This window comes from Dermochelys coriacea, chromosome 2 (assembly GCF_009764565.3).
Source record: "Dermochelys coriacea isolate rDerCor1 chromosome 2, rDerCor1.pri.v4, whole genome shotgun sequence".
Classification (NCBI taxonomy): domain Eukaryota; kingdom Metazoa; phylum Chordata; order Testudines; family Dermochelyidae; genus Dermochelys; species Dermochelys coriacea.
In genome coordinates, this window is record NC_050069.1 from 160,522,897 (window position 1) to 160,540,376 (window position 17,480).

General features: G+C 38.2%; 1 protein-coding gene across 5 annotated transcripts in view; it reads left to right on the top strand.

Annotated features, from left to right (window-relative positions):
• PTPN3 (protein tyrosine phosphatase non-receptor type 3) overlaps nucleotides 1-17,480 on the top strand; it is a 273,767-nt gene that overhangs the window by 248,730 nt on the left and 7,557 nt on the right. For all 5 annotated transcript variants that reach the window (XM_038392799.2, XM_038392796.2, XM_038392797.2 and 2 more), the window contains 3 exons: nucleotides 9,699-9,827; nucleotides 14,717-14,862; nucleotides 17,265-17,400. In XM_038392799.2, the coding sequence (XP_038248727.1) occupies nucleotides 9,699-9,827; nucleotides 14,717-14,862; nucleotides 17,265-17,400 (411 nt within the window). The remainder of the gene's footprint in view (nucleotides 1-9,698; nucleotides 9,828-14,716; nucleotides 14,863-17,264; nucleotides 17,401-17,480) is intronic.

Sequence of the window (17,480 nt, forward strand, 5' to 3'; positions counted from 1 at the left end):
CCCCCTTTTTCCACACTCCTCTGCATTCTAGTTAGGTAGCTTCCTCCCTGTCCAGGCTGCCTACAGCAGGAAGAGTGCAGGACAATCTCCCTGCTCTCAGTTATGATGCCTGGCACCCAGCTGTCCAGAAGAGCCATTGTAAAGGAAGTACTGCAAACCCTGGGCTGTAGAATGCCCAGTGCAAAGGAAATCTTCAGAGAATTTAGCTGCCAAACTCTAACCAGTCTCCACTGAACAATGTGTGAACTACGACTTTTTGGAGGCCTGTAACTTAGCCAAATTTGGGCAATTTTTTTGGTTACAACAAAAGGCACATCTGACACCAGGACCAATCAATGCTGCATTACAAGCCCTCCCTCGAAGCACAGAGGCACTAGCCTTGATGAAATATCTGTACAATGTTTTTTTTAACATGGGCAAAATGTATTTCCTGTAATTTCATTTTCAGAAATGACTGAATTATTTCAGTTGAAATTAAAAAATAAAATAAAATAAAGCCTGAGGAAAGTAGTCAGCATGAAATATTTCAGTCCTAATAGTTAAAGTTTGGCAAAGTTATAAGCAACTGAAAACAGTGTCTTATATTGGAAAGGGTGAGGGAAACTTAGCTATAAGTGGCACTAAAAACGTCACCTGTTATATTTTAACATATAAAATATAGTTAGAATATCTATACTTTATAATGTATCTGTGTGTATGGATAGAGAGCACCAAATTGACACATACTGAAATGTAACACTGTTGTTGGAAATCCCACTTCATTTTTTTAATGGATCTAATAGAAATAAGTTATTGGGTTGCCTGCCCTCCAGTTGCTTGCAAGAACTCGCTACTGCGACTCAGCCAGGCTTCCCCAGACCGTCAGAAATTGAATTCATAAATAGAATTTCCAGCTTTTTAGACTAAGATGATTTCAGGCCACTCACAATTGTCTTGCATCTCCCCAGATATTTTGATAGTGCTTTTTTGATGGGCACAGTGGACAAGAACCCTGCAAAGCATTTAGATTTGTTCTGTTTCTGTCTGTTAAAATGATGGCAGTTAATTACAGATATCTACAAGGTGAAAATGTGTTTAAACAGATTAGCTATTTCTTTATTGAAGCCTAATATTTAAAGAATAAATGTTGTTATAGAATGGAAAAACAAGAACATTTAAATTATAAGGGTGAAATCCTGGCCCCATTGAAGTCGATGGTAAAATTCCCAGAATTTCACCTCAGATATTCAAGGAATGTCTCACCAGCATAGTTTCTTGCAGTGCAGTGTTTTCCATGGCACTTAATCCCTTGGATTAGATGGGCGGTGACACTACACTCCTTCTGTCATTCATACTGCTCCAGCCATTAAACACCATTGCACTTCAGACAGAAATAGAACCCAGGAGTCCTCATTCTAACTTTCTGTTTCTTTCTACCAAATAGTTGTGTAACATGCTGCTTAAATATGCATCACATTCCTCCCTGGAGGCTGGACTGCAAAAAATGAGATAATCCTGTAGCTTCAAGGGTAAAAATCTGTGCAGGGATCTGAAGGTCCAGAATTCAGGCCCTACTGATAACCTGTGTGTGAGGGTGCAAAGATGAGGGGTCCTTATGACTGCATATGATGGAATTTTTTTCTTAGTTTCCTTTTTTAAAAACTAGCTTATTTAATTCTCACAATAAGAAAAAAGCCTTTTCACATGTTATAGTTAAAAACCTTTCTAAATGTCACTTATGGCATGACATAAACAAAGCACAGGTGTTCCACATTTCTATGGTTTGTCACTCATTGTGATTGCTTGCGTCACACACTGGCAAGCCTGAAGGTTGAAAGGTATACCCTTGCATGAAACTCCTCTGGGCCACAGAAAGCAACTTCCACTTTCCTGTATCAGCAGGAGTGATTTTGACCCTTGCTTCCTAAATTCAGCCTGTAAATTGAGGCATAAATAATCATTTACAGGGAGGATTTTTTTCCAGTTCAGTCTTGCATGTTTCACTTCAAAAAGAAATATTTATATGTTCAACAATCGACACATTCTCATTTACATGAACCAAAGTTGCTCATTGGTTTTCCCGGTTTCTTAACTCTGTTTTCCCCATTGGGCAAGAAGGATGATTCTTTTCAGATACCCCAATCATTATATCTGAGTATGCCTCTACTAGTTTTCTTACACAGTTCCCACTATTAACATTTATAAACCCCATTCTGATTTTAATGATTTTACATTTAAAAATATGAAGAATGATCATGTGGAGAAACAAAGAGAATTTTTCATGTCATGCATTGGTATGAAAAATTAAAATAATAGGCACAACTCCTAGTGGCATGGAATATGATATCTGCTCATATCACTTCACTAGCCAGGGTGCATCTTTGATGGAGGTGATGGAGTATCCTTTTTCCTACCTCCTCTGGGTGAAAGAGGAAAAATGGAGATTGCAAGCAGGAGTACCTGAGGTAGTGCTACTGGTGCTTCCCTGGCTCCCCCTTCCTCTCCCTGCTCCATGCATGTATGAGGGATGGGGAGGGCGCTTGTCATTCCTTCCCCCCACTACCCTGTATCACAGGATGGGCTGCCTCAGGGCATCCATTAATGGAGCCTGTCCCGCCCAGTCCTGCTGCCACTGAACTACAGGGCTGTGAGAGGCCAGCTGATTTGGCTCTTGCCTGCAGGGGCAGGAGAGGTGATGACATCTGCTTGCTCTTGCTGCTGGCAAATAGCCACATGGGCTCTGTTCCATGTGCACTCTTACTCAGGGAGCAAGGCTGACTGCCAAACTTTATTTGGGGTCTCGAAGGGACTTTCCCCAAGTGGCAAACTGCTATGGGGGTGGGTTTCACCTTCCATCCAGCATCAGAGGTCCACTTGGAGGGTGGGGTTAAATTACATTGTCGCAACTTTGATGGTTTCCAGTGGGGTCGGTGGGTTAAACAGGGTCCAATGTAAGGTCCCTGTAACCTAAAAGGCTGCTTTGAGTTTGGGCCCAGAGTACAACACTGTGCAGAAGTGGGCATGCCTGCATGTGTTGTGCAACATGTGGCTTTCCTCATCTCATTTCTCCAGCCTCCTGAGTGGAGGAGGGGAAGTAGTTGGGGATCAGCATCCCAAGCAGGCAGGAGGGTATAAAAGGGACACTGCGTTCATTCCCACCCCTATGCTTCTAGAATCTGGAGCCATTGGTGCCCAGTAGAAATTTGCAGTGCAATAGCCCTGCCAGGTCGGTTCAGGAGTGGTTCCCCACTGGCTTTTAATAAAGTTACAGCCTCCACATTTCTCCATGTTGTGGCGTCTGTCTCATGGTTTCCATGTCCACATCAATGCTGGACTGTTCCTTTTCGTAGGGGACAATAAACGTGGTAAAGGCTTCTTCATTGTGGTGTTTTCTGAGCCTTCTTAAAAGGTAATCATATGATTTGGTTGTGCTTTTCGCTCCTTTCTGACCTGTAAGTAAATCTCAGTCTAACGTTGTTAGCAGGCATGATATTCTCATCTTGATCATGACTTTTTTTGAAAGTCTTGTTATTAACTGATTATTTTAAAATAATTTTTCAGTAAATTCAGTTAAGGGTGGTTTTGGAGGCATGGGAGTGGGGCTTGTTTAAATGCCATTAAAATGAATACCTTCTTTCATGCTTTATTTTGGAGAAACTTCTTAAAAAAACATTACATCAAATTATTAACAAAGTGTGGCTATTTGGAAGTAGTTGGGGTAAGTTTTAAAAATGTTGGGTAGAAGAAAATGTTATCAGGAAAATCTTGAGGAAATCAAAGTGCATGTATAGCTTGAATATCTAAGGTATATGGTGTTTATCAATTAAAGTAATTATACATTGTTCACAATGGCATAAGTGCTGTTTTAATAATCACTGAGCTGAACACAGATCCTTTAAATATTTCATAGGGCAAATAATTCATCAGAACTAGCTTCCAAATAACCTAAATCGTTGTTTTGTTCATGTGAGATGGCAAAGTTTTTATATATATATATATAAGATTCTGATCTTTATATATCCTTGTCTTAACGGGGAAAAGATGTAAGTAGAAAATTCTTGGTCAGCAATCTCAGCCCTAAGCAAAGAAAGCCCAAAGTACTTTCTTATGTCTAGTTTGAGTGGCCCTTATAATATGAGGGAAGAAAAAATTCTGTTGAACAAACTATTTCCCACATTCTCCCAAACCATTTGAATTATATATTTCTGGTCACATGAAGATGTGAATTTAATCTCAGTGCCTGAAAAAGCTGATATGTCAAGAAATATAGGGAATTCTCTTTTTTGATTATTATAAAAATATTTGATACCAAAAGGGGAGGATCCAAATCCTTTAGAAAATTTAGCAGTAAGGTAATTAAATACCCTTCAGATAGTGACAAAATACCCACAGTTCTGATAATAGTTATCTCCCTGAAATGTTTCCAATATTTCACTTTTTAGCTCTGTACTGTATTGAAGAAACTGACACTTAAACACGATCATAACCATTCAGCAGGTCAGTGGCCATTTTAGAGCTTCTGTTCTCTTGTCAGCAGGGAAGGGAGTTAGTTTGTGGGGTGTATCTCCTTCATTCAGCTCTCAAAAAGGCCAGATAATGTTACTAGCTATAGAGAAAATTGGAGAGAATCATTTCAGCTATATAGAGTGGGTGAGGAAAAAAACTTTCATGGAATTCTTATAGTATTCCAAGTTCTGACAGTGCTGTTTATTGGCTGAACCATGTAAAAATCTTAAGTGCTCTAGTAAGATAAATGTTTAGTCATGTTGGTTGAAATTTTGCAGTTCTTAATTAGTCCTCATTCAAGCAAAACTTCCATTGAGAAGAAACTGACTTAGGCAATTAATTTTTCATGCAAAATCTTTCACCCAAAATTTTGTTTTAATGATATTTCTGAAGTCTGAAATTTTTTCAGATGTGGTGTTTTTAATGCAAACCATATGTTTAGTGCAGAAAATCATCAATGCACTTTGAAATTTCATATAAATTATTCTAGTTTCATACAAGTTTTATAAACTTAAAACCAGGAATTTTGGAATATTTAGATAATAAATATGCCACTCACCTTAAAAGGGACTACAGGATATGGATCAGTGAGAACATAGAGGACTGTTGGTTCACTGTGCTAATGGAAAAAGTAGATTTTAAAAAATTAGGAGTACACTATTTCATTTAGGTCAAAAGTAGATTGTTTTTCACATACTTTTTTTCTTTCTTTTCCAGCCGACCAGGCAAATAGGGCGGCAGCCTGTAACTAAAACATTTTCACTACATAGCAAGTATTCCAATTTCTGAGGTGATGTGGAAAAGTTATCTTGGCCAGGAATGGAGATAATCATTTCTTTCTCATGTGGCAGAGCAGGTTACAAGACAATAAAGAGTGCAGCAAGTCTTCAGCCTAGCCAGGCCTACATGGAGAAAAGACTCAGTACCAGCATACCTCCCTTCCAAATAGGCCATCTGCATAGTCTGGAAACAGAGACCTGTAAAGGCTTGTTGTGTTAATTTAGATGGAATAAATGGGCCCAAAGGGTTAAAAGTAACCCAGCCGCTATCCAATATTAAGCAGTTTTAAACAAGGTTCAGGGTTTGGTATCCAGAGACCTCAGTCTGCTTAGTACTATGGGAAATAAGGGGGGGGAAAACCCTTATTTGACAGTATCTCAAATAGTTATTACCATCCTTAATACCATCATTTTGGGGAAAAGAGAAGAAATTAGTTGAGACAAGCTGGAGGTGATGTTATAGTCCAATTCCCTTTCCTAAAAGACAAGCAAATGCACATAAAAGGGGGAGAAAAAAGAACAGTAAAGATAGAAAATGCAGCTTTTCTATCTGGAGTTGACTATTTCTTGCAACCCTGCTACTGGAAAAACACCAGCTCAGCATATGGTCTTGTCAGCCTCAGACAAGGCAAACTTGAACCAGCATCAGGCTGTTAGGGCATTGCTTTTTAGCTGCCTCTTTCTGGTCACAGGATTACAACAGTGTTGCAAATTTTTGACTGGCTAAGAAAGGCTCTTATTAGACAAAAGGAAGAAGGAGAGAGATGGGAAAGAAAAGAAATAAGGTTGAGAAGAAAAAGGACACATTGGGGACAAGAGGGTGGTATTTGGGATTTAGCTGGAGCTGATGGAGGTGGTGATGTGATTTTGGTTTCTCTCTTTGACACAGGGCCCCATCTGATCAGGAAATGTCTCAGAATCAGGATAACGAAGGCCCCAGGCAGAGCTGTTCCTTGGGTACAGCAAATTGGGGCATCCACCCTGGGCCCTGCGCTTTGGGGGGCCCTGTGCTTCAATAAAATTGTGAGGAAGCAGGCAGGGGGGTGAGGCAGGAGGCGAACTGGGAGGGGCAGGTGGGTGGGGAGGAGGAGCCCCCTACCAAACCTCCTGTTGCTGCCCGCCGGCAGGCCCCACCGATCAGCGTCTCCCCCTCCCTTTCAGCGCCCGCCGTGGATCGTATATTTTTTGGCATCAGGAGAGGGGGAGGGGAAAGGAGTGAGGCTGCAGCGTGCTCAGGGTATGGGGGGGCAGAAATGGGTGGGGAAAAGGCGAGGTGAGGGCAGAGCAGGGGTGGGAAGAATCAGAAAAGGGGTGGAGGAGTGGGGGCAGAGCAGGGGGTGAGCATCTCCCAGCAGATTAGAAACTCAGTGCACGTGTCACAGGCCCCGCACCCTTCTAGGGACAGCCCTGGTTCCAGGAGACGGCAGGGGTGATAGTTACGTTGGTGAAGCTCACTCCAGAATCCACTTTGTTTTCCAAAGTCTTTCTTTGAGATCCCCAGAACGGAATGAGGGGTTGAATAGCCCATCCCCTCATTATTTTTTCTACCAGTTAGTCCTAATTTGATACTCCAATTTTGGTTCATCGGTTTCCAGTTCCACACTTTCCATGTTTACCAAACATGATTTTAATACAGTCCTTGAGTTATATCAGGAGGCCTTTATGTTTGGACATATTTAGTCTTGTGGTCTCTTTTTTTGCATTTTTCCCATTAACATTTGTCATTATAGGTTATTGTGACATTTTAGGAACTTTTCACTTTTCACAGTTGAGCTCTCCAATTAGGGTAAATTTGTAAGTCCAATTATTACAACAGGCCATCCTTAATGTACTGTTCAAAATATCCAAATATTTCTCATATCTGTTGATATTTGTTAACTGAGAAAGGCAAGAAGACATATTTATTGTATGCTACCTTCAGGGATTACAGATATAATTTGCTCTGAGCTTCATTAAGGTTTTCACCCTTCTTCCTACAGTCCTAACCCAGTCAAATTCCAAAAAGCCCAAAGAATGGAGGGAATGGTGAACTTCTTGACTATGTATCTTTTTGAGCTGTTCTTCCAGACATAATCTTGGAAGGCACTGTTGATTCATGTGCAAAATACAGAGCCAATAATTAGTATAAAGACATTGGCTTTGGTTAAAATAATACATTCCCCTACTTCTGCCCTGAGTAAAGTAAGTCGGATGTAATTTGAGAGGCTGAACATTCTCCTTAAAAATGTATTTGACACAACCTTTAACTCACTAGTATTCTTCCAGCCCCACATTTTTGCACCATGTAGTATTTGGGCACAGACTTTAGCCTTGAGAACTCTAACTGCTGAAGTGATTAGACTGCCCCCATGGACGCGAATGAAGTGCAGCACTGCTTGTATAGAACTTAGGGCTTTCTTCTTTATCTCCTCTATAGTCTGTCTCATTGGCCTTTATATGTAAACCAAACAACCAAATGGGGGTAAAACCTGGACTATTCAATATAATCGCTATCAAGCATCCATTTATTCAACCTTGGTCTATGGCCGAAGACAAATACTTTATTTTTCTGATAGTCTATGGTAAGTTGCTCCCCCTGGCAAAAAGAGCTAAAGTCCTTTAACATGTGTTTCAAGCCCAGGGGAGCTTAGGACATCTGCATAGAGCGGGACCAACAAAAATCAGTTGAAATTTTTGGGAGGGAAATACTGCACTAAAGCCATCACCACCTCATTAATCTGAAAACCAAAAATGGACAGGGCCCATAAGCAATCCTGAGCCACATTTTGTGGTGGATAATAGGGTCAGTCAGTTCACCTTGCTGCCCTGTCCTAACTTTTGCCACCATCTGGCTATGAAGTACTCTCGGGAGATAAAGCAGCCTAGTATCTATACAAGCCCCAGTTGTCATTTCAAAAACAGAAAAATACACATCACACCTTTTTTAATCCTAAAGGTGTAGCCTACAGTTGCTGGAAACCCAGGCATAATGGGAGAATTGCCAGCAAGCGATTTGTAGGTATTTTTCACTCCCTCTGCAAAGTCTCAGTGATACAAGGGAGCAGACCAGGGCAGAGAATCTGCCCCAGTGTATTGAATGTGGCCCCTTGATGTTTCTGAAATATGCTTGGCCCTCAGGCTGAAAAGATTTGACATTGCTGTTCTAGAATCTGTACTTTGCATTCTTGAAAAAACATCCCTCATGTTTGAAGACTTTCATTTCTGATACTTCTAACCCTTCCAATCTGTTTGACCTCTGACATACATTTTGTAATTAGTTTTGATAGTGACCAAATACGTGTTGTTTCTCTCTACTCCCCATCCCTACCCTCTGAAAAAGGATAACGAGACTAAAAGTAAATATCTTGATATTTGTCATACAAATGAAAAATCAGTATCCTCTTTGAAAACTTCCCCTCCAGTGTAAATCACACATTAAATTACTTGTTCCAGTGTATTCCTGGCAAAAGCACTTTCAGCTCATTAAAAAGAGTTGCAGTGCTTTTGCTCGCCAAAACAAAGAAACTGTTATCCTAGTTCACTAATGTAGCATTCTCTTCCACTTGCCAATCCCCACTGCAATCCCGCTAATTTATACTGCCCACCCAACCTTAATGCCTCCTCAAACTTGCAAAACTATATGCAAAGGTCAAAATGGCACATTATTAAAGTAAAAAAAAAACCCTCCTTGTAATTAGTTATTTTGACCCATGGATATATATTCTCAAATTTATGTGGGAACAACTCTGAAGTTTGACATTTTGATCCAGTCTTCAAGGCCAGTCTCCATTTTTGTATTCGTGTACACCCATGATTTGTAATAGTAAATTGATATTGTTTCAAAATGTTGTTCACTTGAAAAAAAATTATTATATGTTACTGTGAGATTTCAAAAAAAGAAAATAGCACTTAAAAATGTTATCTCAGACCACATTTTGTAAAACAAGAATTTCACTGACTCAACAAAAACTTGGGTTGTATTTTTACAGAAAGTCTGCTATTATCCCATGAGCAGCAAAAATTTGATTGCTCAGTGGCCGTGGGGGGTTTTAAATCTCAAAAAGTAGGCACACTGAGTATTAAAAGGGTTCAATAATGCCATTAGATGTGATCGGTCTAATTTTTCACTGGCTCGTACACTGTAGTCATTCACTGACACCTGTGTAAAGTGAATGTGGGGATCGCAACTTTGGCATTCAGTATGCACTTTGCACAGGTGTAAATGATGACACAAGGCTGTAGAGAATCAGGCCCGACATGTCAAACTGTTCTCAAGTATAGATGCACACATTACACACAACAAACCAGAACAGTTATAAATAACATTACTGAGGTCTCTGAATGTTGACGTAGGAAGAGAGAGTTGGGTCACATAGATGCCCTGTTCAAATGAGAAAATGAAAGAAAATGTATTAATTGTAAGCTCATACCTTATACTTTCTTTTTTCTTTGCAGACCAAATGTCATCAGTATTGGCCTGATCCACCAGATATAATGGAGTATGGAAACTTTCGTGTCAAATGTCAATCTGAAGATTGTACTATTGCCTATGTTTTTAGGGAAATGGTGATTACAAATATTGAGGTGAGTGCTTTTCTGTAGTGTGGCCTTTAGCTTTTGGGGGAAGGGGGGTTGTTTTGTTTTGGTTTTGCTGTAGTGAGAAATATAGCTAAGTATTGTCAACTTGTGTATATATATTATAGGTATTACATGAACCAGTGCATTTTGATTAATTTTCTTTAGGGATGCCCCAAAATCATGCATTTCTGAAGATCCTTCTACTGAGTTACTTTAACAAAAAAAAAGGCTAAAAAAGGAACTAATTATAAAGCCTTATTCTATTATTAAGTTATTGTGTATTTATACAATATTATACTCAGCCATGCTGCTCTACAGCCCCTGACCCTAAACAAACATTTAGGGCTAAAATATGGGGTTTTTTCTCCATAATATTTTTGCTCATTCAAAAGCAGAGGCTGGGACAATTCTTCAGTGCCACGCACCCATAGAGCAATTAGCAGAAAAAGGTGAATCCTTGTAATGTAGCATTGAGGGAGCTTGCAGAATCGTGTGAATCTTCTTCCATTAGTTTTGTTAAACTGAAAAGGCAGCTTCATAGAGTGCACAGTTTGAACACATGCAATTTATGCAAGGTTTTTGTACCCTTTGGCTGCTGCTATTTTGTTGTAATGAAAGGGGAGAAAAGAGGGGAAGAGTCAAATGCATGAAACACTTCTACAGATGAATTTGTACTGCAAAATTTATATTCCAAGCTTCTTGAAAGTGTGAGTTTGTTTATACAGAGGGGTTTGGTTCCTGTTCACCTCTAATTTTAAGCTGCCCTGTGTTTTTCTCTCTGACATCTTTACATCCTCTCTCAAAGTTCTGAATCCACCACATACTGACCAGCTTTTTTAATTAAAGTTCAAGTACCAGAAATCATACCTTGCAAATTAAAATAAAAAAATCTTAAATCTCTAGCCCCTCAAGCTACATATCTGACAACTTCTCCCCAAAGTAACTGCACCACTCCAATTGCTTTGCACAGTGTAGAATTTATTGTGTTCCTCCTACCTCCTCCTTATTGCTTTGAAAAGGTGTTGGAGGCATAGGCACACAAGCATATTTGCTTCTCTGTGAAAGTGATTTGCTGTTTTCTTGCCTACATGCACATATCTCAGTTACCTCTGACTACCAGTGGTATGTATTGCACCCATGTAAACTTTTGGAAAAACCCAAAGCCTGATAAGTAATACAAGCAATTTGTGAGAGTTTAAAAGGAGTAACAGGCTACTGCAACCAAAGTAGGTGGTATTGGGCATACAGGGATGAAATTTATTCTGAGATTTAAGATAGGAAAATAGATTAAGCATAGTAGAGTTTGTACTTACTGACAGGAAGGGAGACATGTAAAGGTGGCATTCTGAAAAGTGAATATTTATTGTGATAAAACATTAAAAATTTGAATCAAAATCTTAGGAGAGGAGAACACATCAGAAAAAGTCACAACTGTTTGAAAAGGAGAATAAAAAAGGGTAACTAAGATAATGAAGTTTGAGGAACACTGGGATATTTAACAAAGGAGCACATTGGTCCTTAGGAAAGAACAGAGCAAAGAACAGAAAACTGAAGATGCTTGCAACAACAGAAGTGGTCTTGATGGACTAGTGTGCTCTTATTCTAGAAAGATCTTATGTAATGTGCTTGCTCATTTTACTTCATGTCTGAGCTATTAAAAATGCAGCTCCTAGCACATTTTAAGCCTTCATTTGTGATGAGTAATACATTAATTATTTAAATCTAAAAAACCGCTCAAAGTGGTATTGAATTTTGTTTAGCTGTCTCCAGGTGCCTCAATAATGTGTTCCTTCAGCACTCACACATATGACTCAGCCTGGAATCTTTACTGAACACCTAATATCACACCACAGACTCCCTGGCTTGTTTTAGAATGAGTCAAAGTTTCATCTAGCCTGAGTGCTATGATTCAAATGCACTCTAGCTTCTCCAGTTAATGAGAACAAAACTGTTCTATCCATAATATATGTAATCGCTGTTCCACCTCATCTCTTTGAGGCACTGAGGGTGAACTCCCCTAAGTTTTCAGAAGAAAACCATTATAACGTGTGTGGGCTCTTTTCTTTGGGGTGGCTTCTGCATACTCCCCCTTATGGGATTTCACTGACTTTGCAGAGTTTTGGCAACATTCTAGAAAGCAGTGATCAAGAGACCAACTAAGCTGCTCCTTGTGGCAACAAACAATTCAGAGCTGAGGCGATAAAAGGACCATGCTTGTCCATCTGTCCCAGTTCCTTCCTCTCTGACACCCCAAGTCAAGCTGTCGATATAAAGACCTTTTCTCTCAGCTCCTAGACTGATTTCTGGGGAGTTGATCCCAGACTCACCTCGTTTCTAGTGTGTTATAGTTAGCTAGCTGGTTAGTGTTCGTTTACATTGGTGCACATTTAGGATTTACTCTGGAACTTGGGTCCCTGGGTCTTTTGATCATCATTGTTGAGACCTTGCCTTCAAGGATTTATGCCAGGATATTTCATACCCTTCCGTGTTCCTGGCAGGGGATGTGTATACATACCATTTCTTCTGCCTGAAAGAAACTCATTTCCAGGACTTCAGCGCAGTGTATAGGACTTTCATGTCATGAGCCCACTTTGCTAGGCAATAGAGGTTCTATTCTACATGCCTGGTCCCTAGAAATGATATTGGATCTAATATCTGCACCTATCAAGGTACAGAGCAAGCTAACTATGGCATCAAAATCAGGCAATTCGGTGAACTGAGGTGGTTGTAGACACACAGTCCTTTTACAATTTCAGCTCATAATGTTTGATACCATAAAAAGATGCTTGTGTGAGCCCATCAGAAAAAACATAGCAAACTAAAAATGTAACCTGAGTATGAACTCATGCAGTGATATCCTGAGTGTGAGAGCAGCATTCTTCTCATTTGAGTGTTAATGCTGAGCTTAATGATGAACACTGAAATGTCAGCATAGTTAACTGCTTCAATATTACTAAAAATATGGAAGAAAGAGGGTTGACCATACTATGAAGATTTTTCACGGTCTCTGTGAGTGGCATTTCATTTTGGCATGGTGATATATTAGAGCTTGGGGGAATATCATCGTTATTTTTTCCAGTCTAACTACTGCAAAACAGTCTAGTTTAAAAAGTTAAATGTAATATGGACCATAGCTATGTTATAAAACTAATGTTTTTTAAATCATGCCCCATGCATATGTTGACAGCTGTTTGTATGCAAATAAAGCAGAATGAGTCAGTCACTGGAATGCATTTGCATGTGAAGATGATTGTGTTAAGAGGAGTTGCTTTTGCATGATGAGAATCAACAGGAAGTTAAGAAAACAAGTAGTTTCTAGTACACGGCTTCCCTTAGTTATAATTAAATGAAAAAGAGCCCTTTGTACAATAGAAAGAAAAGGAGAACTTGTGGCACCTTAGAGACTAACAAATTTATTTGAGCATAAGCTTTCGTGAGCTACAGCTCACTTCATCGGATGCTATAGCTGTAGCTCACGAAAGTTTATGCTCAAATAAATTTTAGTCTCTAAGGTGCCACAAGTACTCCTTTTCTTTTTGTGGATACAGACTAACACGGCTGCTACTCTGAAACTTGTACAATAGAATTTCTCAGCTAATTAACATTTTCATGATACAGAATCAAATGCTTCCACAGGCAGTATAAATATAATTCATTCATAATTTCTCTAACCTATGAGTATATACTGTACATAATCTGTCCAGTTAACAGGAATCATAGTTAGCAAATATGTGCGTTTGTGTTCTGACCAAACCACAAATAGACATACATTATTTAACATTTAACAACAGACTGCAAGATTTTCTAACAAAATGTTTTCTCATTAAAAAACAATAAAGTGATTCTTGGAGAACAAAGTTTAAAAATAAATGTAGGTGTTTAATAAGATCATATTTACTATATATAGCTCCTTTGAGCCCAAAATATTTCAAAATGTTTTACCATTTATACTTTGGGAACAGTAATTCCAGCAAAGAAATGCAGCCATTTCTGAAGTAACACACGGCAACAGCTATGTACAGCAATATTACACAATAGTTTAAATTAGAAAGGAGGAAATACCTGCTGAAATTGCAGAAGAAATTTACAGGCAGAATGCAATTACCAGATTTGAAATTTGGTCTGGACTCGGGGGTTAAACACCCCTCTGTCATGCAAAAAATGCCAAAGGATCTTTAATGATTAAGTAGTATAGACCTTTGCTTAAATTTCATCCAAAAGAAGGTATCTGCAGCAGCATCTGCCAACACCGCACTGGAATGTTGGTTTAATACTGATACCGATTGAACAGTGCCACCTGCAAAATTATCACTGTCTACAGCACACTAGATCGTCCCTCCAAATACTGACCCAGTGCAAGCCTTCTGACCTTGTGAGATTTAATGGGATTACTACAAGGTAATATGGCTGCTGACCAGTTCTAAATTTGTTTTCCCCCTCATAGTCATCATACATCTTATGTATAAATTTGTTCTGCAATTTCAGCAGGTATTTCCTCCTTTCTAATCTAAACTATTGTGTAATATTGCTGTACATAGCTTTTACCATGTGTTACTTCAGAGATGGCTGCATTTCTTTGCTGGAATTACTGTTTCCAAAGTATAAATGGTAAAGCATTTTGAAATATTTTGGGCTCAAAGGAGCTATATATAGTAAATATGATCTTATTAAACACCTACATTTATTTTTAAATTTTGTTCTCCAAGAATCACTTATTTTATTGTTTTTAATGAGAAAACATTTTGTTAGAAAATCTTGCAGTCTGTTGTACAGGCTATGGAGCCTTGTGCTGCCTAGGTATGTTTGTTATGAAACAAATTGCATTTATCCAATGAACTTTAGTAAAGCTACTACAATACTGAGTGAGATATGGTGACACTACAATTGCATTTCAGACAGAGGAAGAGCACACCATCACCCATCTCCAGTATGTTGCTTGGCCTGATCATGGTGTTCCTGATGACTCCAGGGACTTTTTGGAGTTTGTCACCTGTATGAGGCCAAAGAGAGTAGAGAATGAACCGGTCCTTGTTCATTGCAGGTACTTTAAATAAAAGTTCTGTTACATTGGATGGAATTCTAGAGATTTAGTATTCCGTCTGTCCTGTAGAAATGAAGTATCATTTTATACATTATTCAATAGTATGCACCCTGCAGGGTAGGAAATTCCTTGAAATAAAGGTGAAATTATAAGGCTATAAGCCTATTAGTCAATGAACACTCATCCAATGGAGACAAAAGTTACGGTATTGTAACTAAGGGGTTGGGTTTCTTTACTATTCCATTGTCTCCTTCATGATTAAACTTTTTGGTTAAATTGCTCAATTATATGACCATCTGACACCAATAACTGTTGTTTAATGTAATAAGCAACTTAATACTTCTTAATAGAGCTGTCGATTAATTGCAGTTAACTCACGTGATTAGTTTTTTGAGTTAATCGCCATTAATCGCAGTTTTGATTGCACTGTTAAACAATAGAATACCAATTGAAATGTATTAAATATTTTGGATGTTTTTCTAAATTTTCAAATGTATTGATTTTAATTACATCACAGAATACAAAGTGTACAGTGCTCACTTTTTATTAGTATTTTCTATTACAGATATTTGCTCTGTAAAAATTATAAACAAAAGAAATAGTAGTTTTCAGTTCACCTCATACAAATACCGTAGTGCAATCTCTTTATCAAGAAAGTGTAAATTACAAATGTAGATTTTTTTTGTTACATAACTGTACTCAAAAACAAAACAATTTAAAACTTTAGAGCCTACAAATCCACTGAGACCTACTTCTTATTCAGCCAATCACTAAGACAAGCAAGTTAGTTTACATTTATGGGAGATAATGCTGCCCACTTTTATTTAAAATGTCACCTGAAAGTGAGAACAGGCGTTTGCATGTCACTTTTGTAGCTAGCATTGCAAGGTATTTACATGCCAGGTATGCTAACCATTTGTATGCCCCTTCATGCTTCAGCCACCATTCCAGAGGACATGCTTCCATCCAGATGATACTCGGAAAAAAAACGTGTTAATTAAACTTGTGACTGAACTCCTTGGGGTAGGAGAATTGTATGTCTCCCGCTATGTTTTACCTGCATTCTGCCATATATTTCATGTTATAGCCATCTCAGATGATGACTCAGTACATGTTGTTCGTTTTAAGAACACTTTCACTGCAGATTTAACAAAACGCAAAAAAGGTACCAATGTGAGACTTCTAAAGATAGCTACAGCACTCGACCCAAGGTTTAAAAATCTGAAGTGCCTTCCAAAATCTGAGAGGGACAAGGTGTGGAGCATGCTTTCAGAAGTCTTAAAAGAGCAACACTCTGATTCAGAAACTACAGAACCACCAAAAAAGAAAAACAACCTTCTGTTTGTGGCATCTGACTCATGATGATGAATATGAACATGCGTCGGTCCGCAGTGCTTTGAATCGTTATCAAGCAGAACCCGTCATCAGCATGGGTGCGTGTTCTCTGCAATGGTGGTTGAAGCATGAAGGGACATGTGAATATTTAGCGCATCTGGCACATAAATATTGTGACATGGACTACAACAGTGCCATGCAAACGCCTATTCTCATTTTCAGGTGACATTGTAAACAAGCCGGCAACATTATGTCCTGCAAATGTAAACAAACTTGTTTGTCTGAGCAATTGGCTGAACAAGAAGTAGGACTAAGTAGGCTTGTAGGTTCCAAAGTTTTACATTGTTTTATTTTTGAATGCAGTTATTTTTGTACATAATTCTGCATTTGTACATTCGACTTTCATGATATGGTACTTCTATTGGGTGAATTGAAAAATGCTATTTCTTTTGTTTTTATAGTGCAAATATTTGTAATCAAAAATAAATATAAGATGAACACTGTACACTTTGTAGTCTGTGTTGTAATTGAAATCAATATATTTGAAAATGTAGAAAACATCCAAAAATATTTAAATAAATGTTATACCATTATTAACAATGAGATTATTCACAATTAATTTGTAATTGCTTTACAGCCCTACTTTTTAATAGTTGTATAATGAATTTAACCTCAAAATCCTTTTTTGTGTACCCCTAAAAAACAATCCATCAGTTCTTCTTTTCACTTTTCAGTCTTAAGGTTGATTTTAAATAAAATCTAAAAAACAATGTATCATTTTTTAAAATCATAACAATTTTAAAGTCATTTACTTAAACTTATGGTTTTATATTTTCTAGAATTTTTTTATTTATGTTAAAATGTTGTTCTCTTGCAGTTGTATAAAGAAAATGTTGCTTATGTTGTCCTAAAAATATACATTGTGTTCTATTCTTACTTTTAAACTGTGTTGCTTTTATTCCTAAAGGTATGTAGAGTGTTTTAATGTTAGTCTGTGATATGTATTCAGTGCATGGCAAAAGCCTATTAATTTTATGGGGTGGGGGGTGTTCTGTTACATTTTGTAGTGCTGGAATAGGCCGCACAGGTGTATTGGTCACTATGGAAACAGCCATGTGCTTAATTGAAAGAAACCAACCGGTTTATCCACTGGATATTGTACGAAAAATGCGAGACCAGCGAGCTATGATGGTGCAAACATCAGTAAGTTAAGGAGAGGGAATCCCTTATGCATTTTGCATACTCTTTGTTTCATTATTAACATAGAGAAACATGCGTTCTTC